The sequence below is a fragment of the Camarhynchus parvulus genome, chromosome 2 (assembly GCF_901933205.1).
Source record: "Camarhynchus parvulus chromosome 2, STF_HiC, whole genome shotgun sequence".
Taxonomy (NCBI): Eukaryota; Metazoa; Chordata; class Aves; order Passeriformes; family Thraupidae; genus Camarhynchus; species Camarhynchus parvulus.
In genome coordinates, this window is record NC_044572.1 from 95789649 (window position 1) to 95815715 (window position 26067).

Genomic DNA, 26067 nt, shown 5'->3' on the forward strand with positions numbered 1-26067 from the left:
ATGGAAGCATAGTTTGCAGATTCATCTGCAAAGCTTACTGAGAAAGTGAAAATTCAGTGCATAATCAAAAAAAAAAAAAAAAAAAAGCTGTGATAATCCAGACATCCTGGATGAAACTTAATGTAACTCTTAGAGAAAATACAGCTGTCTTGAATCCAATCTATGGCATACATATCAAAGACAAATACAATAGAAGAATTTATTTTGAAAATAATGCTCTTCATCAAGAGCACTTTGGAAGATGATGGTCTCCATTAAAACCAACATTTTCTCCATTGTAACTAACTCAGATTGAATTTTGAAAAAGGTAATGGAAATTACTCAGGTCATCAAATATCTCATTTTTTAAAAATTTCAGATATATGCAAGACAGAAATCTATGCCAATTCAGGGAGCATCTGGTATTCCAACTTTTTCTTTAAGAGAATTTTTTTTTTTAAAAACAGAAAAGGGAAGAAGGAGAGAAAAAGATCTGTCTATGTTCATGTACTTTCAGTGTAGCTGTCCATGTACTTTCCAAAAACCCTGTAATTACCTAACCACTCATCCCATTTGCTTTCCCTTTCACTCCTATGACTAAGAGGAGAAAAAACTCTTTTCTAGTAATTTTCCATGCGTGCCTAATCAATATGGATCTACTGAAAACTAAAAACTTAGAAGAATCATTATATACATATGACAGAATAGCCTTCAAAAGATAAGCAGTTGGTCTTATTGTTTTGTTGATTTGGTAGTCACAATGTAGAAAAATTATACCCCTCTTTCCCATTCCCCAAGTGAAAATAGATGTCATTCAACATTTGATTGTATTTCCCAGCTAGGAAATAAAAGATCAAAATGAAATTTCGGTTCCTAACATTTGAAAGGCAGGAAAAACAGATCTCTTATTTGGTTCAACCCCACCTGACTTCTGGCAGTGCAAAGCCCTTATACACAATGGGTCCATTTTCTATATAATTCTGGAAGTTAGATGCAGTAGAGATGTGGAAGTTCTTGTAGTCTTTTTTTCTGGCCAAGGCAGCACTGATACCAGCTGTTTGTTCCTGGATGTCTCTGCTAGAGTTAATCTGAAATGATGCAAGAAACAAGGCAGTCACCTTCATGCGGAGTGATCCTCTTCTGTCCAGCACCTCTATTAGGCAATCACCTTACAGATTTGAGTACCCTGTAAACCAAACAAAGAGTGGATTAGATACCAGAGGAAAGTTTTTTTGGAAATTATTCTGTAGGGTTCAGTGTTCTCAGCATGTGGGATTTCTCTCTTGGTTTGAGCACTCTAAAAATGGAACCTTAATCAACAGCAAACCCCTCATGTTTCAAGTATGTTTATTTAAATCAACTACAAAGGTAGGGAATAATTTTGAATAGAAATTAATCCTTTTCCATTTAAAGAATCAAGATTTCTGAGAACAATCCTGTTCAGCTCCTGATAGATATGTATAAACATGATCTGATCTGAGGAAAATGGAGTGCATTGCCAGTAAAGATAAATATTACAGCTTTAATCTACACTGCATATTAAATATATTATTAAAACCAGACTCTAGAGAATGTATTTATTTATGAAGTAGTCATAGTAGAACTGTTTTCTGTCAGAATTTATCTTACTTTACCAGCACCTTTGTCAGTAACTCCTGGATGACATGTTGCTGAGACTAAATAAACAGTAAAATTCACATCCATGTAGACAGTATTTCAGGTTGCTGCTGACACCAGATACATATTTTTCTTTGTCTTCCAAACTGTAAAATTTGGACATGGATGTTCATCTTTAAAGTGTTTTCTTTCCTGGATCAGGATCAGTGTATTGAGAAAGCTGAGTGTTAGTCTCATATTTTACTGTATATGAATCTTGTTCTAAAAGATTCACATAAAAATAATTGGGGTCCTGGTATATTGAATGCTTTTTAAGGTTTCTTTTTTTCATAGAATAAAGAAATCTGGCCAACATACAAGAATGATCCTTTTATAGGTAATTAAACATTTTTTCCAATTACAGTGTAGTTTTTTTTGGTTGGACTTATATGTTGATTATTGATTCCCAATAGGCATTACTTTTCTAAAAGTGTTAATTTATCTACAGTCCGCCAGACAAATAAACAACTCCCTGCAAAATCCATTTCTTCTTCAGTTAATCAACAAAAATTTAATAGACTAATTTCTGTTTCTTGTGATTTGCATGGTGTCTAATGCTTTGTAATTCATGCTTTTAGTTTAAATATTGATTGGCTGAGCTAAAGTTGTGAAGTGTGCGCCTGTAAAAGCATGCAACTTTTTGTGTAACTTTTTCATATATTCAAGATGAAATTTAAGCTTGCTTTGTGAATTGGCACAGTGAAGTTAAGTAGGTATTATTAAGGTGTTTGTGTCAATCAAAACTGAAGCCTGGTTTATAATTTACATCATGCCAGCAAGGCATTGAAAATTGTTAGGATTTATTTATAATGACCTGTTACTGTTGGACAGAGAGACATTCCTGCACCAACTTAGGCAGGTAATTATGCCATTGAGGAATCTGCAGTGCATACTTCAATGAAAGCTGACAGCAGACTATAGATGTAGAATATATGATTGGCTTTCAAAATTTTCATTGAAAGGAAATAGCAGAAATAAATGGAAATAATGCCATATGGCATTATGCTCATGATGAAGATTTCTTAACTAGACTAAATGTGAAATGTTCTTCACATGTCAATCATATCTGATGGCATTTGCATAAAATTGAATAAAGTATCTTGGGTTAACTTTTACTGTCTTGCAAAACAATGAATGTTTCTGCACTCAGTCTGTTCCAAGTTCCTCTAAAGTTTCATTCCTGGTAATCAACAGAGATCATGAGTCTGATTCTGCTTTCCCATGTGCTTCGTAAAATTTTTAAAAGTTCTAATACAAAGTGAGTAAATTTAGTGTGATTCTGATCTGCATCGTTCGAATCCTTGAGTGCTGACCCTTAATGAGTAAAGATTTCAAGGTGTATCTAATGGTGACAGCAGCGCCACTAGATCTAGAAAGTCATGTGGTAACAAAACCCTGACACTACAAGATCGAGATGTTAAAAAAGGTTGGGAATCATGACTTGCTTTTCAAAACAAAAACAGAAAGAGAATAAGGAAATCAGGTTTTTGAAAAACATTTAGCACATTTTTCTTAGTGTTTTGACAATATCTCTATTTCTGGTGTGGTAAAGATGTATCGAATGAATAAGAGACCACAACAGATTTATAATGGCTGAGGTGTCAAAATAATACTCGAGAAACTCTCCTTAGGACTCTTGTGGTTCAGTCTCTGGTCAGAGAACAGCAATTCACCCATCCATGGTCTGGGTGGGATGAACATAGTTCTTTTTCAATCAAGGACAAAAGTGAGGAAAAAGAAGAATAATGATGGCTGAGCTGGCATAAGGACCTGAGATCCTAGGAAATACAGGAAACTATAACTTTCATTACAGAGATCTTCTCTTGGTGTACTGTCCTCTTGGTTGGTAAATAGAAGACCTTAGAATTGGTGATAAATCACCAGTTATATTAAATTTTTGATGAAATCATTCTAGAGATAGAGTTTTTTTTTTTTACTAGATCTGGTCTTAACTTAGTCCTGGAGATTTATCAGAATATAAAATAAAAATCTTAGACATATATTGTTCCTTTTGCCATGAATTTTGGCTGAAGGTTTCCTATGGAATTTGTGAAAGAGGTGAGAGAGAACTCTTGCAGACTGCACAATGTTATCTGTGCTTTCTTTATGCCCAGTGACTGAAGCAGTTACTGAAACAGACTGACAGAAAAGAAATAATATTCAGGATATTATATCAGAAACTTGACAGGTTATGTAGCTACAGGATATTCTTACATGTGGATGCAGTGCTGAAATCCTGCGCCATAATTGCGAAGAACTTGAGAGTTTGTGCTGCCTCTTTTACACATGAATGAATGGGTAAAGAACACTCTAGTTATCCCACAGGAAGATACTTGCCAGCTGGGTGAATCTGAGGCTTCTTTTTTTTTTTTCTTTCTCCTCCTTGCAGAGTGAGCATATATCCAACAGTTTTCAGAACTGAATTCAAGGGACTTTTTTTTATCCTCAATGTTCCCGCATTATATGAGTCACTAATCCTTCTGCACTAAGCAGACAAAACACTTACTTTCAGAGAAAAATTCTTTACATATTTTCTAAGATACACTGATTATGTAAGAATAGTCAGTATCTTTATTCCATCGTTCTTAATGAACAGTTTAAAAGTGATCTGTAGTTTCTTAGGCACAATGCTTGGGGATGTATGTCTGAAGACTTATTCCAATTTCAGTATAAAATGTGAGGAGAGCAAAGATTGAAGTCACTATTAAGAGAAGAAGCATTACAATTGAAGACGTCACACAGGAATTGTTGATCATTGAAGAGATGTTAATTCATGCACTTGCTGACTGGAAGAAAAGGTATTTGAAGCTGCAGATATTGAAACTTTAATTTTTTAAAAATTTCAAATGGAAGAGAGCAGTGCACTGGGACAGTCCTTTGGACAGGGCTGTATGGAGGTACATCTTATACTTTTCATCTCAGGTGACCACTCAAAACACATTAAAAAACAGTGACATTTCACCAGTTGCCAGACATGTATCCAACAGCAGCAAAGCAGCTGCAAGAATTCCTGCAATTCTTCTTTCTTTTGTTTTAAACTATTAACTTTTGCAAAGAAATGTATGTGAGCAAAGATATGAGAAAAGACGTGAGAAAAGATATGATAAAAGATATGAGAAAAGATATGTCTACAGTCTTTAGAACATGAAAAGGAAATATTAAATTACTTTAACTTATGAAAGTGTTGGAAGAAGTATTGGGAAAATTCCTTTATTCTTTATATGATGTGCACTGTCTTTATCTGGTTTGTCCAGTATTTGATTACCTTTGGCCACTTGTGGTATGGATACATTTATTTACTTTATCCTTTTCCAGACTTGTCTTTAGTCCTTTGGTTCTTTTCTGCTCTGTTAAAGCCATCAGTACGAAAGATACTCATCTGTGATGGTTTTGTCAAAAGTATGAATAAAGTATCAATCTACAAAAAAAGAGTTTAAGGAATTATTCTGGCCAGGAAATTCAGGTTTTCTTATGTCATCTACATATCTACCTTAAAGTCTGTTTTTCTTCAGCTGTACTTGACTCCATGGAGCATTATAATGAGGGTGTATAAACAGAAAAGCTAAGATGTCAACAGACAAATATTGTGTTAAAAATATGATTTCCATTAATATCCGTGCATCTAGAACTTAAGAATTCTCAAACCTGAAGTGTATTCCTGTCTTGTTCCCAGTCTGGCAAAATAAATTAGTGATAATTGACATGCAAAATGTCTTCCAGGTCCAGGGCTCCATTGAACTTGACAGATATATTTTAAGCTCCTTGTACAGAAACTACGCAAAACTTTCTTCCTCTTGCACTCTCATATCTGTGATGATACATCACGTACCATTACTGCTTGGTTAGAACTTCCTATTGTCATAGCTAATGCTAATCTTACCCTTTTCTACCTTGCCCTTACTGAAAGCATGAAGATTTTCTTTGTCAGCTGCTGTTCAGTGCAATAATTTTCCCATTTCCAGACCATGGCATTAATGCCTCCTACACAACCAAAACTATCCTCTGACTCATGCTGCGTTGAGAAGTACTGGTAAGTTCATCTGGCTTCATGTGCTTCACACATCCTTCCAAAACCTCTTGGCCTTATTAATAGTTAGCTCTCTAGGCTGCATTGCTTCAAAATGCAGTAGGCCCTGAATTAAAAGTTTTGAAGTTTTCATTGAAATGTAATTGGAACATTGATTATTTCAAATTTAACAGAAGCAGAAATGACTGAACAATTTGCAAAGAGCTTTGTGATGCAGAACTCAATCAACTAAAATTGGATCAGAAATCTTAAAATTGATGATGAGCAAATTTACAATACAATTTAACTTAAAATATAAAATATAATAAACATCATTTGAGAGATCATAAACTGATATTGATCTACTATGCACCATGCCTTTGATACGCATCTTGTGGTGTAAAAGTTGAAAGTCTTCAGTAGTGAAAAATTATATGATATATAAACTAATTAAAAACTGGCCTTTATGGGAGAACGGTGTTGTATGTTTATTTACATTAAAAACAAATTAAGTTATAATTACCTGGAATATTTTTGTCCTGTGTTTGTGTTTGTCTTTTCAGAACTGTTAATTTTAACAAGAATTTCTATATATTTGGAAAACTCTGTTTATTTTCTCAGGAATTTTATTTTGGTTAGGTGTTAAAATAGTGTTAGTTTGACTCTAAAATTTCCATGTAATACTCTGAGTAGAATTGGAAAAATTATTTAGATGTAGTGGCTTTTATATCCATAGTGTGAATTAATCAGACTAGCATAATTCCTTGGGGTTTTTTGTTGGTTTTGGGGGACTGGGGGATGGGGCCTCCTTTTATTTTTTTTCTTTTTGTGTTCTTGAATTGGGAATTTTCGGTTTTGGGGTTTTGGTTTTTTTTAATTTGTGGGTGAATTGTTCTTTCTGTCAATCAGTGGAAACGGACCATTTTCTCAGGGGATATGTTTTGCTAGGAACTCAGAATAAGAATGGAAGTTCATTAATAGAGTATTTAAATGCCAGATGTACCATGAAGTACTCCAAATTTTTAAATAGAGTGATCAACCTCTTCTGTGATAGCAGAGACAGAGCTTTTCTATTCTTGGTAGTGTGATGATATCCATGCCACTCAGCACTTACTTCTATATTAATGCTCTTCTGCCTGCCAAAAGCAGCACGTTGCATAGCTTTTTTTTCAAGTCCCTATTCACCTGAAATAACTTGCTTTCTATTTATCTCTGTCTCAGTTTAGAATGTGATTCATAGGTCTACAGTGAAAAATTATCAGACTTTTAAAGCACATGGAAGCAAGAACTAATCCAGAGGGACCTTCATTCTTTGGCTCTTAGATGCTGAGCTCCCCAGAGCCAGAATTATCTCTGTATCTTACACGGTGTCAGCCACATTGTCAGCACCTAATTAGAAAGCAAGAAGATGGAGACAAGTGAAGATGCCTTTTTCACACTTCTGCTGTGATTATTGACCTGTTAAATGCTGCTTTTCTTACTTTTTATCTTTTATGATGAACTAAAGATTGGATGCCCCTTCACTATAAAACGTTAAATGGAAAGAAACCAAGCCAGCCCTGTTGGGAGTACAAGAGATATCTCCCTCTTCCTTTCTGACGGAAAAGCTTAGATCAAAAGCAGTTATGGAATTGTGGAAAACTCAGGCTGGAAGAGATGTTCCAAATTAATTTCATCCATCTCTGCCTTCTGAGGCAGGAGAAGCACATCCTTAATGTGTTTGAGGAATTCCCACGTTGGAAACGCCTGCATAAAACTCTTTGGAGGTCATACTACAAGCACGTAACCAACCTTACAAGGAGATTTTTTTCCTGTTATATCTAACCTAGATATCTCTTGGCTAATAATGACTTTATTAATTGTTCTCTGAAAAAAAAAAAAAAAGAAAGAAAGTGTCATGTTACCAGCATTCATCCTTAATTTTTTTTTACCCAGAGAAGTTGTGGATGTCCCATCTCTGGAAATGTTCAATGCGAGGCTGGAAGGACCTCTGAGCTACTTGGTTCAGTGGAATTTGTCTCTGCCTACTGCAGGGGATTGGAATTAAACCATTTTTAAGGTCCTTTTCTACCCAAGACATTTATGATTCTATGCTTCTGTGATACCTCTGCACCAAACAAACACAGTTCTTTCAGCTTTTCTTCTCAGTTCATGATTCTAAATTTAACCAGTTCTTGTTCTCATCTGAATTTTCTCCCATTTGTGTAAAACCTTATTTTAATAAGATAAATAGTATGAAGGTTTACTCCATCTAAGGTCTTACCACTTCCAAAGGAAGCAGAAAAATGTCTCCTTTGTCTTGTATGTAACTCTCTGTTGACATACCTGAGAAAATTTGTCTTTTGCAAACAGAAAACGTGATAACATTTTCAATATTATCTGGCTAGCAGTCAGAGAATCCAGATCCTTTTACTCATCTCTGGGGAGGTTTTTTAACATTTTTTTCCCTTTTTTCTTTTTAATTCTTAACATTCTGAACATTCAGTTAGTTACTAAGAATAATGATGCTATTAGGTACTCTTGTTTACTTTGTTTGCATTGGAATGGGCTGTGTTAAGGAAAAAAAATTAGTATTCAGTACCCATGAGGACTGCTGTGTTTTTACCAAAGTAAGACAAAATGAGAAGGCGTATTTTATATGTTCCATACAAGCACTGCTTTGATGAACATGTGTCAGATGGCTGCTATGGCTATTACCTGACCTTTATCTGTTTTGTGATAGTTTGGGGATGTCCCTCACGTCTTTCCTGTTCATCTGCTGGCACATCCTGCTGTCTGGGGAGATTTGCTGCTGCCAGGGTAGACCTCAGGGTGCTGCAGTGAGACTGCTGAGGCTTGCCCTGCTGCTTTTTCACATGTACACCAAAGATCAGTCCAGGAGAGATCTGGAGCACATCATGGTGATCAAGGACACAGAAGCTTAGGTGGTGTCTTCTTCTTCATTCTGCTGAGGAAGGGAAAAGTCCTGGGAAGAGAAGGACAAGTCCATGGCCAGGACTGCGTTGCATGGCTGGTGTCAAGAACAAGTTACCTTTAATCACCATGGGCTCTTTTATTGATCAAGGAATGCTAGAAAGAGACAGGATCTACCTGTGGTCAGAGAGAAAAGCATCCTTGGAAACAGACTGGTGAGGGGAGCTGCAATAGGAAAGTGAGATGACAACCCACATGTGAGCAAGGAAGTGGGCTGACAAGTGAAAGGTGTGCAACTATATGGACAAGAAACACCTTGAAAACAAGAAAACCGGGTACAAGGGTGACCATTCCAATTATCCCTACACAAGCAGGGAAATGCTAAGAGGGCACAAGTGGAATATAACGGGTTAAACAATTTTTTTTGAGGGCAAGTATTCTGCTACCTTTGTAAGCCAAAAATACTTCATCTTGTCCGCTACTCTTCCATAATTTTATGCCACTGCAGCCACCACTTGGAAATTCAATTTAAATAAAGTATGGTGTTATGTCTACTACCCAACATAACCACTGTGACACCCAGTAGCTAAATCCAGATCCAAGAGTTTTGTAACTTTGTTTTTTGTTTCCCACATAGTAAATGTGATGGATGAAATTTTGAGATAATGCAATTTGGAAATCATCACAGGATGGAATTGCATGGGAAAATAGAAAGTCTACAGCGACAGCTTTAAAGTATTCACAATTAAGGAGATAGTTTTGTCTAGGACAGATGCAATAATATTTTATTTGTGGAAATACAAGTTAACTTATTGAAATAACATAGGCAGATAAAAAGTGGAGGACAAAAGGAATTACAGATTCAGATATTTAAACTTCCATATACTCTAAAGGAAATCACTAGCAGGTGATTACTATTTAATGTCTGAAATATTCCTATCTGCAAAAGCTTCTGCAGCTGCATATATTTCTAATGATGAACACCTCTTTCAGCTGGCCTGTAAGACAAGAATAGAATTTATAACTTAATAAGAACAAAATGAAATGTGAAGAAAACTTCTGGTAAAAAATAGTGATGATATATTGATTTTTTTCTGTTTTCCTACAGGATACCAAGCTGCATAACAAACTTATTATGAAACAAATTAGGTATTTCTTTCTTCACCAGTATATTTTCAGCCCATAAAACAATGCATTCAAAGGATCTGAGAAGTAAAACAGCAAATTGCCCATAGCTTGTCCTCATGCTACACTCCTGTCATATAACAATTCTGGGGCTGGGCAGCTTGGGTTTGTACCCTGTCCTTGACCCCTGTGGCTTTCACTCTTGAGAAACACTGGTTCCAGTAGTCACCCTTAGGATCCAGCCTGATTTTTCACACCCTTTCTCTTCCCTTCTCCCCTGCCTGTTTTCTTTGTGGCTTCAACTGTGCCATCCTCTGTTCTGCTTGTTGGACATCCCTGAAGAGCCTTGAGTCAGGTGTGAGTAGCTGGGCACAAATGTGCACGCACACGCACAGACACACAGACACCCACACGTGCAGGCTGTGACATGCAGCATCTCAGCATACAGACAGTATGCAGTGTCATAGCATTTCTCTCCCTTTTGCCCCCTGTGAGACAGCACAGGTCATTAACAGTAGGTGAAGGCTGAGCACAGCATGCCGTGTTAACTCCTGTCAGCTCCTTTAGCTCCTGCTGCTGGTAAAATTCTCTTAATCCTGAACCAATGAAATTCCTGGATGGGAGCAAAGTCTGGAAATCTGACCTCTCAGATCTTCAAGACCTTCTATATGTAAATCTTGTCATAGTGCTCTATATGATTTTAAGAGATGACTTCTTCCCCTGCAACCCAATTCTCATTGCTGGAAGTTCATAACTATACCTGAAGAGAGAATGATTTTCTCATTCTTATTAGAACTGTACTCTTTCTCCCTCCCTCTCTTTGACTTCTCCCTTTCCTTGCACTCTAGGCAACTAAAGTTCAGCTTGCAAGAGGAAAAAATCAACAAAAATAAAATATATATAAATTGCAGTTGGCAAGTGAATTATAATTGTGTGCTCAATTTTTTCGTGTATAATGCAGAATTAATAATTTCTACACAAAAAGTCACCAAATTTTTCACAATATAACTTAATATATATTTAAAGGGATGTTTTAAGGATATAGGAGTATAAATACTTTCATTTCAACTTTCATGATCTGAACAGCTATTATTAGTAAAGTGCATTCTTCAAACACAACAGTACTGCCGGTTTGTGGTCTAATTGTAGAACTGGTGTCAGTAACCCATTTAAACTGAAAAAAAAGAGGTGAACCTGTGTTTTTAAAAACTTAAAATCATGTAGTATGTGCTAATACAGTTGGAAGACATTAGTTTAGGAGCTAAATATAATGCCTTAGTCTATTCAGGAAGGGTGAAAGGGTCACTCAAAATATTTTCTCTTTTGAAAATTGATATTCTTGGTGAAAAAAAGAGCCCCAAAGAAAGTTTGTCTTTCCTAAAATTTTAAGCCTCCTTTTCGTGTGCAATTTTTTTTTTTTGTCACTGCTTATTACAAGCAGGGGAAGAAAACTATTTGTGTGTGGAGCTTCAGCAAACTGAGTGGCACTTGGGAACCTCGCTCTGCTGTAGAGCTGAGATAGCTTTGCAGTTTTGAAAAGTTTGCTGAGATCATTACTTATTTCTGATAGAGGGTAGTACTTTTTAAGGGAATGAAAGAATCTCTGATTCTAGTATCAACTGATACTATCAGAGGCCAAAACAACAACAACAAGAAACTAAACAAAAACAAAACCCCAAACCGAACAAAAATGAAGTGGACATGAAAAAATGGAAAAAGTCTGAAAATCTCTACCAATGAATGGGGACCAAACTTTCACATAAGAGTTATTTTGACTTCTAAGTGCTTGTAGCAAGGGCAGGAAGGGATGGGGAGAAATTATACCATTATTTTATTATTCCTTCAGAAGATTTTCTCAACTTCAACTATTTCCCTGCCACAGAATTTCAGTTTACTTGCTTGATTTTTTTTAATCTCAGAGAGTTCCTTTACACTCTTCTATGCCTCTATATTCCTGATATTTGCTTTCCAAGAAAATTATTGCTTTCCAAGAAAAATATTGAAAGATAATACATTTTAAAAATACGAAATCTTGTATTTTTCTTTTCTTTAAATATCTAATATCAGATAGGCATAGGCAAAATATGATGAGATAACATGCTGCCAAAAGAGGTTGGTGGAGGATAACAAGCATGTGAGCACTTCTCTTCTAAGGAGAGGCCTATGGGCCTATACTGAGTGCTGTCACCTCCTCCTACTTTCTGTTCAGCAAGGGAGATGATGTGACCATGGGCAGAGCAGACAGCAGTGGCAGCGTCTGCCATGAGCAGCAGGAAGGCAGAGTCTATTTTTATCAGGTGAAACAATAAATTTTTATTTAACATTTCTGAAAAGCTCACACGTGGCATGTCACCTGGAGCTGTGTGTGTGCAGGGGTGAAGGAGTGTGGGTGTGCTTTTTTCCCGTAGAAGGGTTTCTGGGAGAGGGAGGTTTTCATCCCACATGTACCAGGCTGAAAGCAAAGAAACTGTGTTTAGAAAGGTGCTAAATAAAGTAAGTGATTGAACAGAGGAGAAGGAGGATGAAAGAACTATGCTGATGCTGCTGTCAAAATAAAATGGGACAATTGCTTAAAACAAAAGCCTGGAATACTGTAGGGTACTTAGAAGATTTAATTAGAACGACGTAGGCCTGATTTGCCATTGTTTGTGCCTTATATAATCATATAAGTTGTTCAAGGTACTATATTGTAATAGGGGAGATATTTACATTATTCATCAAGAGTGAAAATGCGTGCATGTTGCCGCACATATTCAAATAAAATACATATGCAAACAAATAAAGAAACAAAAATAATGTCATGGTGTCTGTGTTTGAAAATGGTCATGATAGAGAGTAGAGCAGCCAAGAGTCTCCAAAGTGTTTGTATTTTAATTTGGCTGCTTGAACCTTGCTCTCATTATTAACAAAACTTTTATTATTTGTATGCAAGTTATACAGTTATATCAAGATTTCTACATGGAAAATCCTCACTGAATTTGCAAGGTCACCTTAGCTTTGTAATGTACCTGTTATAGTATATTACAATGTAATATTATATACTATCAAGCAACTGGGATATATTGTTTGGCAAATATAACACAGGATCATTTTAATACAGAATAAATTTTAAGGCAGAAGGGATTTTCATCTGTTTGGTGGAAATGTTTTATCTCTTTGTTCCCAGTTGACCATATGTGCAATGTACAATTTTCTAGCAAATATATGGCAAAGCAGTAGGGAAGAACGCTGCTTGTTGTAAGGTCCTATCATTTGGGTCAGGGGGAAATGCTCTGGAAGGTGGCAGGTAGCATCATCCTACACAAAATTCCCTATTAAGAATGTTTACATAGGAGAAACACCTGGAGTTCAGGGTGACGCTCTAATGAAAAAATTAGGACAGCAGGGAAGTACCTAGGAGAAGATGGGGAGATGTCAATGCTCCTGAGGGGAATGTGGGCAGCAGTAAGGTTTCTCTACTGGTTGAAAACCAGAGCAAAGATTGCACAGTGAAGGGCACTTCCTTGGCAAGAATATGTGGTTTATTGTAAACCAGGCTGTTGCAGGAAGTTAGTGGTCTGAGGAAAGGATCTGACCTTTAAGAATATAGTGTTTCAGGGAGAGGATGGGTTTTGATCACTTTTTCATTTACTCACTTTTTCATTTACCTCTCTTCCCTAGCAAATCTGAATGAATCTGCTGATCTGTATCTGCAAGGTATATAAAAAAATTTAACCTGATTTAATGTAGTGAATTTTGAGGGAATGCACTTTAAGGAACCCATTTTGTAAATGTAGAGTCCCATCATAGCAGTCATTCAGTCTAATTTGAATAATACTCAGACTTTCATGAGTAAATTCTTGCTGGAATTTTCATGATAACTTAAATGATTATCCAGCCTTTGCAGTCAACTTCACTAATAGAAATTTAGCTGTCTTTGGCAAGCTGTGTAAAGAGTTAATTAGCTTCACTCTGTTATACCTTCTGTTTGGTTTAGTGAATTTATCTCTCTTCTGTCCTTGGCTGTCATTAACTTTCAGTCTCCTTGATTGCAGTCTACACTGATCTTCAAGTTCTTCATTAATTATTTTAGGTAAACTCATTAGACAGTGTTCCTTTTGTCTTTCTACATTTCAACATTTTAATCATATTTCAGGTCTCCAAAGGCAGAGGGAATGTAATTTTTCTGTGCTATATTCCATTGATAAAAAATTGTAGGCGAGACTTTTTCACTCTCTGTTTCACAGAGACTGAGAGGCTCTCTGAAGTTACAGATTCCCACAATGGAGTCTCCATCCTGTCAACATGAATGGAATCACTTATTCCTAGGTAACCTACTTACCTTTCAGTTGTTGCCACAGAGAGAGACAAACACATTAAAAATACATTATAGTGACTTTTCTTACTTAAAAACATATAATTAAAAAAAATCTCATTGAAGAACTTGAAAGATTGGTCCTTTTGCAGTGTAAGAAAAACAGTGTGATCATTAGTCTTTTCCAACATCAAATTCTTCAGCAAGGTGACAGTGCTCATCCTAGCTTACGAGATACAGGCATTACAGAGCTGACTTTGGAAATCAAGTGGCTCTGAATGTCAGAGAAGTTGACAGTCTTTCTGTTGCAGACTTTTAAACATTTATTTTCTTAGGTAGAAAACAGTAAATTATATTAATAAAAACAATAACTCAAAGGGATTTTACTCAAAATTATTTAAGATATATCTAAGGTTTCTATGTTGTTGAAGTCTTGAATTTGTCTGGAAGTCTTTTTTCATACCACAGACGGACCATACAGACTGTTTCTCAAGTAGAATGTATGAATAGATAAGATTTTTTTTTTTAATTTAGGTGCTGTGAGTTTTGTGAATGGGAGAATTGCAGCTCTTAGGCTGAAATGTCTTTTAACATAACTTACTAAAGCATGTCCTGAGTGTCACATCAAACCATTTTCTTATTATAACTAGTGTGAAGGAAGAACAAGATTACGCCAAGTTTAATTAGATTTGCCCCATAATTTATGCTGCTGAATATTTGCTGAAACTGTTAACAGAACATTCATGTACTCAAAGTTTACAGAAATAGCCTTCTTGCAATGTCACCACAGACTCAGAGTTCCAAAAAGACTGTTTTGTCTAAACGTGCACAAAAATAAAATCATAGGTATAAATTATATTTTTCAGCATTTCAAATTATTTCAATATCATTCTGCTGTAAGTCAATTCCATTAATATTTGCTGTACTGGAATTGTGGTACTAAACTTCCCTTGAATTAATTATAAGCAGGTTTTTGCTGGGTTTTGTGTTTTTCAACAGATGAATTTGAAGTGTCTGAGAAACAAAATAATCCCATGTTTACCAAGCCAGGACGAAATGTTGCTTTTACTTGCCTTGATAAAATTGGAGATTCAGTGCAGCGAGCGATGTGGGAAAGGATTAAAGCAGATTGGGTAGATTTTGTCATTCTGTGCAACTCATCAGGAAAGTAAAGCTTTGGTTTAGATTTCAAAGAATGCACACTAGTGGATTGCTCTGATCAGGAAAACTCCAGGATTGTCTTTCAAAACATTACAGCCTCTGACTTTGTGATGTACTTCCATGCAGCTGCTGGGAGAAAAAAAAACTATGTGATGAATTTTACTGTGCCTGGTAAGTAAAGGAGAAAATGGTAAATGTTTTCAAAATAGGACCTTCTGAGGCATTAGCACTTTTATACAAATAAAATAACTCTTCACTAACAAGTAAGGATTTATTTAAATACCACATTCCAATTAGCAGAATGGAAAAGATAGTAAAGTTAACAATAAATCTTTTCTCAAAAATAAGCTGGGTTTTAGCTTGTCTGATCTCTTTGCAGGACTTTAGACCTGTTTGTGAGAAACTACTTTGATATTAACAATCACAGAATAGAATAGAATAGAATAGAATAGAATAGAATAGAATAGAATAGAATAGAATAGAATAGAATAGAATAGAATGGAATTATTTAGAGTGGAAAAGACCTCCAGGATCATCAAGCCCAAACTTTGACTGCGCACCATCTTGTGAACTAAATCATTCCTGCTGTTTCTTGAACACTTCCAGGGACAGTGACTTTGTTTCCTGCCTGGGCAGACTGTTTCAATTCCTGACCACCTTTTTCTGGTGTCCAACCAGAACGTTCCCTGGTGAAGCTTCAGGGGGTCTCTGGTCCTGTCACTGGATGCCTGGGAAAAGAAACCAACCCCCATCTGACTACAGCCTTTTCAGGTGATAATACAGAGCGATAAGGTCTGATCCTTCTTTTCTCTGGGCTAAACAACCCCAATTCCTTCAGCTGCTCCTCATGACTTACAAGAAGGAGATACTTTGGAAGGGGAGCCTGAGCTTGCAGGAAGAGGTGGGCATTCTGCCAAAGAAGGCACAAGGAGAATTCTCCATCAGCACATTGTACTGCAGGGCCTTGGGGATGAGACCTGTCCTCCAACAAAGGCAAATACCACACTCACAGTTGTATTTGTCATGTAGAAATTTGTGAACTGGGCTCCACCTTATTCAGGTAAGGGGTTTCATCATGGAAAGCTGAGAAGCTCTCTAGGTTTTGCTGTTACTATTGTCACAGCTTGCTTACTGTGGGACCTACATGTCCCAACACATAGACGCTTGAAATTTCTCAAACTGTGGGTTTAATTCCACCTTTATTTCTATTTTTTGTTATGACCCCCTTCCCCCATCCCACCCCCCAGAAAAAAGAAGACTTGGTTTTGCTTCTTCTCTATAGAAATAGAATGCATTTTGAAGATCGGATCCTTGCACCACCTCAGACCCTCTTCTGTTGCAGCATTTGGTCCAGCTTTTATTGCTCTGTCCTTGCTCCTGGTGATACATGAGTGTTTGGCAGTGCTGTGGCATGGTCTAAAACTCCAGAGTAAAACTCTAGTTTAAACTCTGATATGGTTAATTGTGAAGAGGAGAATATGCTTGGGAAAAAACCCATGATGACCTGCTTTACTTTGAATACTTGACCACAAAAATCCATGAAAATGAGCAGAATGTGATAAAAATACAGGAAACAGGACAAAAAGTCCTCACCTCTAATAATTTTAAACGTTCAAATTTCAAAATTTTGACTATATTGATGTAATCAAACATGTCTTATTTGTGGAACAATAGAAATATATTCTTCTTACTCCCAAGTGCAGTACTTCTAACACCGAAATGAAAACATATAGTTGCAAAAAATACAGTAACCTTCAGAATGACCAGTTCTACCTATACAAAATATTTCTTCTCCAAAAGTAGAGGGTTTAGCTGCCATGCTTCTTTTGCTCTTGAAACAAATTCAGTTTCTGATTTTAGTCCTAGCAACAGTAGCATAGTTGTGGCTGTTTATTGGAGAAAAGAATATGAAAACATTGAAAAATATGAAGTACAATATGATTCAGAAAATACTCCATTGTATCCCTTTTAAGCCTTCACCCTGTATTATTATGTGCATTTTGTTGAGTCTTCATTAATTTCAAAGAAAGTGAAATATCAAGGAATTCCTATTATTTCTCTTCAACATTTGGAACTTTTTCATAAGATGCAGTCAATATTTCTGGTGTGATATGGAAAACCAGTAAGTGGAGAGAAACAGCAGGTCAGGCATGAGCTCCCACTGCACCCTGTGCCACAGACAGTGAAGTCTCTCACAAACTCATGAGTGACTTACTCTGCTTGACCCAACAGTTGTGGCTAGAATTAAACAAACTACTGCCAGAAACTTGCTGCACTATTTTTTTTTTTGTGTATATTCTACAAGTTCAGGCATGTCATTTTCTTTGGCTTAGCATTACAGCTAAGCCACGCTCCAGCTCGGATTTTCTACCAAACTCTTCCAACGCTTTAAGCCTGTTGGTGTGATTCTGCATGGGTGAAGCGATTCTTCTCGCCTTATCCAGTTCCAGAGTTATTTTGAAGTACTGAGTCTAGAAGGTGGGAGGAGAGCAGGAGAGCTGCTGTTTAGGTTTTAGGTTGAGAGAGTGAGAGAGTAAGAAAAAAGATAAGAACCCTTTTTTTTTTTTTTTTTTTAAGCTGTTGCTGAGAGGAGCTCAAGAACTTTTGAAGAGCAGGAATCTTAGGTGAAAGGCTGTATTAAGAGCACAGGATTATTTTCAGAAGAGCTGGCAGTCCAAAAACTGCTGATTCTGAGAGGTGGTATGGTAGAAAGAAGCAGCTTGTTTCTTGTCTAGAGGTGAATGAATTTTTGCAGAGAAAACAGCATGGAATTCTTGTTAAGAAAAAAGGGAGAGAGGAAGGAATAGATATTCAAGCATCATGAAAACAGTTCTTGTAGCTGTATCAGTAAAAGTCAGCAAGCTGCATTTAATGTTTTTGAATGCTAGCAAAAATTAAACCATGAGATTAATTCAGTATTACTAAGTCTATCCACTCTATCCCACTAAATATTGCGACTGTTGTTTTCCAGAAACAGGAATTTACAGGTTAAATTGGACTTCTGCATATATTTTTTCACCTCAAAACCTGGAACATTTAAAGCAATATATTTGTAAAGTAGCGTAGTTCTTGTTGGATGACTCTTACAGAAACAGATGAATATTACACATTTATACAATGTGTAAAAGAGATTTTGGATTAATTTCTGACGTATTCTTCACCATATCTCTCCTTCTAAAAGTTCTTGCAATTTGGAGGTCAGTCATGGCACCAAATTCCATATCTGAACCCATTTTCTGCACTTTTCTTACCATGCTTTTTTTTTTGAGACAGTCTTTGAAGAAAGGAAGCAGACTTGCAATCCACATATTGTTTTGGTAGATGATTGGGAAAGAACAGGACATGTCATATGAAAAGACTGAAAAATTAGCAGGGCTGAAAAAGAAGTACTTATTCCCTCCTGAAGGCACAGACCTTTTCAGAGATTTAATAAATTTTTTCTCACTTTAGCAGAAAGAAGGGTAGCAAGTTCTCTTAGGCAAAGTAAAACAGAAAGGTGTTTTTGTGTGGTCCCACTAGATCTGAAGAATGGGCTAGTGGTTTTATTTACATGCATGCTTAGGGGGGTTACATTACAGTTTGTACTAGGCCTTTCCCTAGCTTTATTGCCCTCCTCTGGACACATTCAAATACCTCCAGCTACTTCTAAATTTGTGAGGCCCAGAACTGCACATAGTGCTCAGGGTGAGATCACACCATGGCTGAATACAGTAGGATAATCTTCATTAACATCCAGATGAAAAGTAGGGAAGCACTTTTATAGTTGCTGGGGTTTATGATACATTCCTTGAGAGCTGGAAGGAGACAGCAGTGCTTCTGGGCCATGGGAAACAGACAGAAGATAACTGCACTAAGGGGTGAGGAGATCCTGGATAGGAGTGAAATTACCTTCCTTCTTCCTTCATGAAGTCATTCAGTATGAATACTAGGTATCAAACCATCTCTGTGGTCTCCACACAACCAACCACCATTCCCTCGGCTTGAATACATTCATTCCAGATTTCTGCCTTTCAGCAATGGGGTAAACCATGTCAGTGATGCCCAGCTAGGATACCATACATGCCAGTCCAGCAAGGCATGTGACAAAATACATGAAGGTCTTGACAGAACAGTTTGAATCTCTTGCTAAGACAACTCTCTGGCCCATCAGTGCTTCCTCCTCAAAAACCAAAGTTAGTGCACTGAAGGTTGAAATGTGTCCTGCAAAAAAATTTCCTAAACTTGCAGAGAAATACTAATACTTGACAGAAATTATACTGATGCCGAAAATATACTTAATAACCTCCTGTCAGCGTAACACCTTTGTTGAGAACATAAGAACTAAAGAGACACATGACAAGCCTCTGACATGTTTCTGCAAAATCTTGACTGGAATGTTAAAGTCAGTAATTACAAAAGGTTTTGTGTAGTTAAAGAAAACAAATGCCTAAGGGAGGTTTTGCTCACTTCAAATGAGAAAAGGCACATGGGCTTCAGCTGTTAGTTAAAAGAAAAATAATCTAATGATTTTTCTCATCCATATTTAACTGAGAGCTGATAATCTCAGGTCTCAAACTCATTAACTCGGAGATTATAACCAAGACCTGATAAAGCTGAAGGTGAAACTTCAGAAAAAAAAATGAAGTCTGGAGCAGTTAAACTGAAGGGTGGGGATGCTGCTGAAATCTGCAACTCTATCCAGAGCTGCCCATCCTTGATGATAATCAAATAAAATATTTAAATTTTTTTCCCTTGTTAATTATAGGATTTTTAAATTACTGTAAGTACTCCCTGGCACAGACACCGGTTTTCTCTGGTGGGTAGCATAACAGCTGGTAAAAAAAGACATTATATTTTTTTCTGAATTTGGAGGTAGGTATATGAACCATCCTGTCATTTAAAGTACTCATGAGCTGAAAACATTCTGCAGTGGAATGACTTCATACATGGTTATAGCACAAAAGGTGTTAGTTTGTGCTATCAGGCAGCCTTCTCTATAGTGTCACATACCTTCACCAGTGTAAACTTCTGAGAGAATTTTCTTTCTTTGTTCTTTCCATTAAAATAGCATTGGACTCAAGGATAAGACTCTTCTGTAATCAGTACCTTTCCAAGGAACACATTAATACTAAAGAGGCGTACCTGAGCAAGTCTCATGTGGAATTCAGGACAGCCAGATAAGAAGATGTGAACCTTTTTGATCCTGGAGAGGAAAGCCATCTAGTGATGGTTCAGCAGCTGGTTGGCTGGGATTACTGTCATTAATGACACTGATTGCTTTCCTTTGCCTGTGAAGTAAGCGCATAACTTGTCTACCCCAATGGAAGCACTTCAGGGCAGCTGTGATTTCATTGTAGAGTGAGCAGAACATTAAAGAGGGAGTACACCTGAAGACAGATTTTAGCTCCCATTCACCAATGAATAGCTGAGAGTTTGAGCTGCGGATTGCCTGTGTGACTTTGATAATATTACCTCTGTTCTTTTCTCCAATGCTTTTCATCTAAAATATAACTATTACCTCACCCCAGACTTGAGCACTATAAGAATAAATCGGCTTATACCTTGAAGCCATTTTCTTGTCTTTCTCTACCTTTAGTTATTACAGGTTGTTATTCGGTTTCATTTGAAGATATGACTCCATTCCAAAGAAATCAATGCATTTCAAGCAAAGTTACTATAAGTTTAACTTTTCCTGCCTAGGTTGCCATTTTCAAAGAAAGCCTTTTTACTCAGGCTAGAAAAAATGGGACAGGTTTCCTGATGTCTGTCATCAAGGCAGGTACAATACTAGGTGATTAAAAAAAGATGGATGATAACAGGAGAAATTTTTGTGAATTTTTTTTTGTTAAAAACAGATTTTTTTTAATTAGAGCAGAAAATAACTGATACCATTGTGTGCAGTAGTGAACAGAAAATCTCTTGAGCACTGAGATGCTCTTCTTGGTACTCTGAAAAATAACTCGCTGCCCATGGAAATACTGAATGATTGTTTGATATCTCCTATGGGACAGCCTTTACAATCACAGAACCACAGGGCCAGGTTGGAAGAAACCACAGTGGGTCAACTGGTTCAACCTCCCCACTCAAGCAGTGTCATCCTGGAGCACAAGATTGTGAGTATCTCCAGTGAGGGAGACTCCACAGCCTCTCTGAGCAATCTGTCCCAGTGCTTGGGCACTCACACAGTAAAGAAGTTCTTCCTCATGTTCAGGTGGATCTTCCTGTGCATAAGTTTCTGCCCATTGCCTCTTGTTCTATTGCTTAGCACCACTGAGAAAAGCTTGGATTCATTAATCTTCTTGGCACCGTCCCTTCAGATACTTACGGGTTGGACTTGATGATCTCAAAGGTTTTTCCCAACCTAGCTGATTCTGTGATTCCGTGACACTGACGATGTTTCCTCTCAGTCATCTCTTCTCAAGGCTGAACAGGCCCAGTTCCCCCAGCCTTTCCTCACAAGAGGGACTCTCCAGCCCCTTGTTCACCAATTACTCTGTGCTGGACCCACACCAGGAGCTCCATGTCTCTCTTTCACTGAGGAGCCCAGAACTGGACACAGCACTCCAGATGTGGCCTCTCTAGGGCTGAGTAGAGGGGCAGGATCACCTCCCTTTACCTGCTGGAATGCTCTTCCTAATGCACCCCAAGATCCCACTGGCCTTCTCGGCCAAAAGGTCACACTGCTGGCTCATGGACAGCTTGATCACCAGGACCCCCACGTCCTTCTCTGCAGAGTTGCTTTCCAGCAGATCAGCCCCAGCCTGTATTGGTGTGTGTTGAGCTATTTCTCTCCAGGTGCAGGATCCTGCATTTGCCCTTATTGGATTCCAGACAGTTCTCTGCCCATCTCTCCAACCCACTGAGGTCCTTCTGAAGGGCAGCTTTCAGACAACCCTCTGGGGTGTCAGCCACTCCTCACAGCTTTGTGTTAGCCAAGAACATTCTCTTAAGTAGACTGAGAACTTTTATAAACCATATGTTGAGAAACTTATGTATGGACTGCTTTCTCACCGGGGAGGGAAGGAGATAGAAAAGGATTATACAAAGTATAGCTATTTTTTTTTTTCATACCACTGTGTTGTGTTCAGTCACCTTTGGTCATCCCAGTCACAACTTTGTTAAGAGCTGCTTCAGCATAACAAAGGCTTTTTAGAAATGAGGAAATTGCTGTAAAGTCTGAATATTGAGCATGAGCTGTCATGGAATAATGTCTTTATATAATCATTGATTTTTAAGCTTAGTTTGTAACAAAAAGTTCATGTTGATTTATATTTTTACAAATTACCAATTCTATTTATTGAAGTCATATTTTAGCAGCTTGGGGTCACAAATGGTTTATTACCTACCTAGCTGAAAGGATTTCTGCTGCTGTTTTGGTGTTAGATTTCCTACTGATCTTCTGCATTGCCACTGCTTATCACAAAAAAGTGGAAAACCAAATCAATTTATAATATACTGAAGCAGGTAAGGATGGATGTGTTAACGGCTCATCCTACCATCCCCCTCAGAACCATAAAAAAAAGGTATATGTAAAAAATTGAATTTTCTCACCAATATTTAAAACTTGAAAAAACCTATCAGTTCTACAGCCTATGAAAAAGTGACATTTCCTGCATTTTTTCCCTCTTTTCACATTGGGAAAACAAATAGCTTACTCAAATTCCTTTGTCAGCTAAATGCTTACTGTGGTATTAGCTGAAACAACGTGTTAAGGGTGATTTGTCAGGAACAACATCAATCTAGGCATTGCTATTCCTATTTTGTACCCAGAGGACAGGTGATATCTTGAAGTTTTCTACATCTTCTAGCATTTTTTGTCTTCAGATTTTATGTTCCAGATTTACAGCTGGATCCAAATTAATAGTTTAAACCATTATTTAAGTTTGCTGTATTCCCTGGCAAATATCTCTCATGGTCTGATCAAGAATCTCTTCTTTCAAAGGAAAAAAAGTAGTGAGCAGAAGATGTATTCCTTCCCTACCACAATAAATGATGCTGCTGGAATTTCGGGCAACATATTAGGGTTTCCCCAAACCAAAGGGCCTTTTCAGGGTTTTATGACACAGTACTAATCTCATGCATGTTGCAGTTTGCAAGCCTACCTGGATTTTTATTGTATTTATTGGTTTCTGTGGGAAAGTCAGCAATATCAGCATTATATTGGAATTAGATATTTTAGATTATACTATCATGTATGGTGCAGTTTCCTCCACTGTGTTTCTGACTAAATGTATGTCTTCAGAAAGAAGAGGAGGATCACAGACACTTTATCAAAAGTTTTGTACTCTACTCAGATCTGGGTAACGTCACCTGTTGAGATGAAGTTTTCTCATGGTTTGCCCTGTATATTTATTAAGCTCTTTTTTTTCTGTATCTATTCTTTATATCCCCTGAATCTTATAGTCTAATCTGAAACTATATAGACAGGAAAAATTGAAGATTTAAAAATATGATTACTATTATTAATTATTTTTTGATTAATACCCCTTTCTGCTTTACAGCTATATTTAGAGACTACTCTGGTCTATGTTACTAACAAATTACCTCTTTTGGTTTGATAGCCTTTTTATTAATTGTGTCTTTGTTTTTTCCTCAAGTCATAACTTGTAAAACTAAGGCAAAAAATCATATTGTATGATACTCTTTCTCTTATCTGTTTTTTCCAGTTCAGCTTATCAACAATTCTTTAGGATAGATGTTTCAGTGCATCTCCTTTTTTTGTGTATTGTAGCAGTCTATGTTTTGGAACACTGAGTCTTTTTTATTTTTTTCTTTAATAATCCTATTCAAGCCCTGAAATTTAGAAGTTGAAATTTCACTGCTTCTGTCTTGTCCCTTCACACCCTTAATCGGGGGTGTGTTTAGGGAAGTGAGTGTTTCACGGTGGATGTGAGACCCCATTTTCACAGTGGATGTGAGACTCTGCCTTTCTACCTATCTCCTCTCAGATCTCACTCCTGTATGATCCAGTGACAAGCTCCATTGTCAACGTCGCTGCAAATATGTCCTGATAAATATGTCCATTCTGACTGTTGGATCACTGTTTGTTGTGGGATGAAGCTCTTCCTGGAGCGGCCAGGTTTAGGGACCAGTCTTTTGCTTCAGAAACCACCTTTCCTCCATACCAGTTCATCCAGGCACTATAAAATTTAGTTGTCTTAATGAAATGACTAATTCTTAGCACAGTCTATAGCTTCAGAATAATTCATGTTTTAAGATGGGTGTAGGAGAGACTGCGTCAGTACCTGAGAAGTGTGTGTGAGGGGAAGGGGGCATTTCACTGGTGCTTTACCAGGGGCCAGATGTGAGACAGCTGGGAAGCATATTCAAGCTGCAAGTTCCTTTTTTCATATGACTTGGATCTGACATGTATTCACAGAAAACAAGAAGACAAAACCCCATTTTTATTGATGATTTTATATTTCCCAATAATAAATCAGCATCTGAAGAAAAACTTTTCTGCTTTTTCAAAGCAGTAGTTGCTTTGAGAAAAGTCCTTCAACTTTTTTTTTTTTTTTTTTTCCTTTTCTTCCTTTTAATGTTATTCTAGCCTCCTTCTAACAGTTATGGAAGATCCAATTTTCATGGCATACAGAGCAGAGAAAGAAGAGGAGAAGAATCATCACTCAGGCAGACAGGGGAGATTTATGTCAGCTGCAAAAACGTCTCACCCAAACATAAGAAAAGATCATTAAGCTCTTTCTTAAGAATGAAGCAATCAAAGCACAGGCCTTTTATTTACAGAATAGACTTTATTTTCTCTGTGTTGGCAAGATGTGGAAGGTCTAACTGGCTGTGCTGGTATGGCCTGAGCTGCTTTGGCAGGACAGTGACGAGACCCTGGCTGTGCTGGTGTTGTATTGCAGCCTGCAGAGTTACCCTATCCCTTAATTCATATGCAGGATTAGTGACTATTTGTCCTTCTGCAATAGAAACATTTTTTACTAGTAGGTGGACTCTTAAGGATCAATTTTAGAACAGCTCTAACATGCAGAATGGAGCTGCATATGTTTACATAAAGTTAATTTGGTCTGAGAAATCTATGTGTATGAGAAGCCTATGTGACAGGGTGAGAAAGAAAATGTGTTTGATGTTGTCTGTGTTCATGGTTTTTGCATCTCAAATTGAGAGCTCTATGGAATAATAAATGCCCATGATTTTCCACACAGGAGGTGTTATTTTGCTGCTGGGCAAACAGTGCTATTCAGCTGACAAAAGCAAATGTATCAGGGCTCCTTGAACCTAGATTTAAAAGTATGAACAGCAGCTTGATATCTGACAGATTTGTGGTTTTACAGGCTTCTTGCCACTCACCACAGCAATTTCAGTGTTTTCTTTTTGGGGATGCAATTGAAGTGCAGCCCCTGCTCTCCTCCCCGAGTCCTTCATCCCCTTCATTTCCCCCCATGCCCAGAAGAAAACAAAACACGAAGACTCTGTCACTGTCAGGTTATATTTAATAATTTATTATAAGGTTTAGTTGCACAAAGAATAAATGAGAACATAGAAGGTATATGAGTAAATGGTGCAAAGCAGAAGAAAGCATGACTGAGAACATTTACAAAACAATACACATACATATGTGGTTGTATGTGTGCATACGTATATATTCTGCTGAAACCTACAAAAGAAATCACACAGAAATTGAACAAACAGACAAAAAATAAATCCTTAAACAAACAGAACTAGAAGGCAGACCTGAGAATTAGGATCTATGCATCTTTTGGCCTTTTACAAATCTGCTGAATCACTGAGGACAGAATCCCGGTAAATGAAGGTGTTACCATGACAGCTGATAATCATCTATGTCAGCATACTGCAAACTGTGTGCCTGGCCCACCTATACCTGATTCCACTTTTCTCTTGAAGCATTTGTAAAAATGTTGCTGGATACGGTATTTGGAGTTTTTGTTTGGGTTTTTTTTGAAAGGGTTTAGTGGTAGAGGCATCATGA

The 26067-nt window shown here is 37.2% G+C and overlaps 1 protein-coding gene across 1 annotated transcript; it reads left to right on the plus strand.

Annotated features, from left to right (window-relative positions):
- On the plus strand, nt 1-26067 carry CD226 (CD226 molecule). The gene is given in 8 exon segments (XM_030964260.1): nt 1-66; nt 69-215; nt 1930-1972; nt 13340-13375; nt 14973-15305; nt 22431-22540; nt 24664-24882; nt 26044-26067. Coding segments are annotated over 8 exon segments (978 nt in total).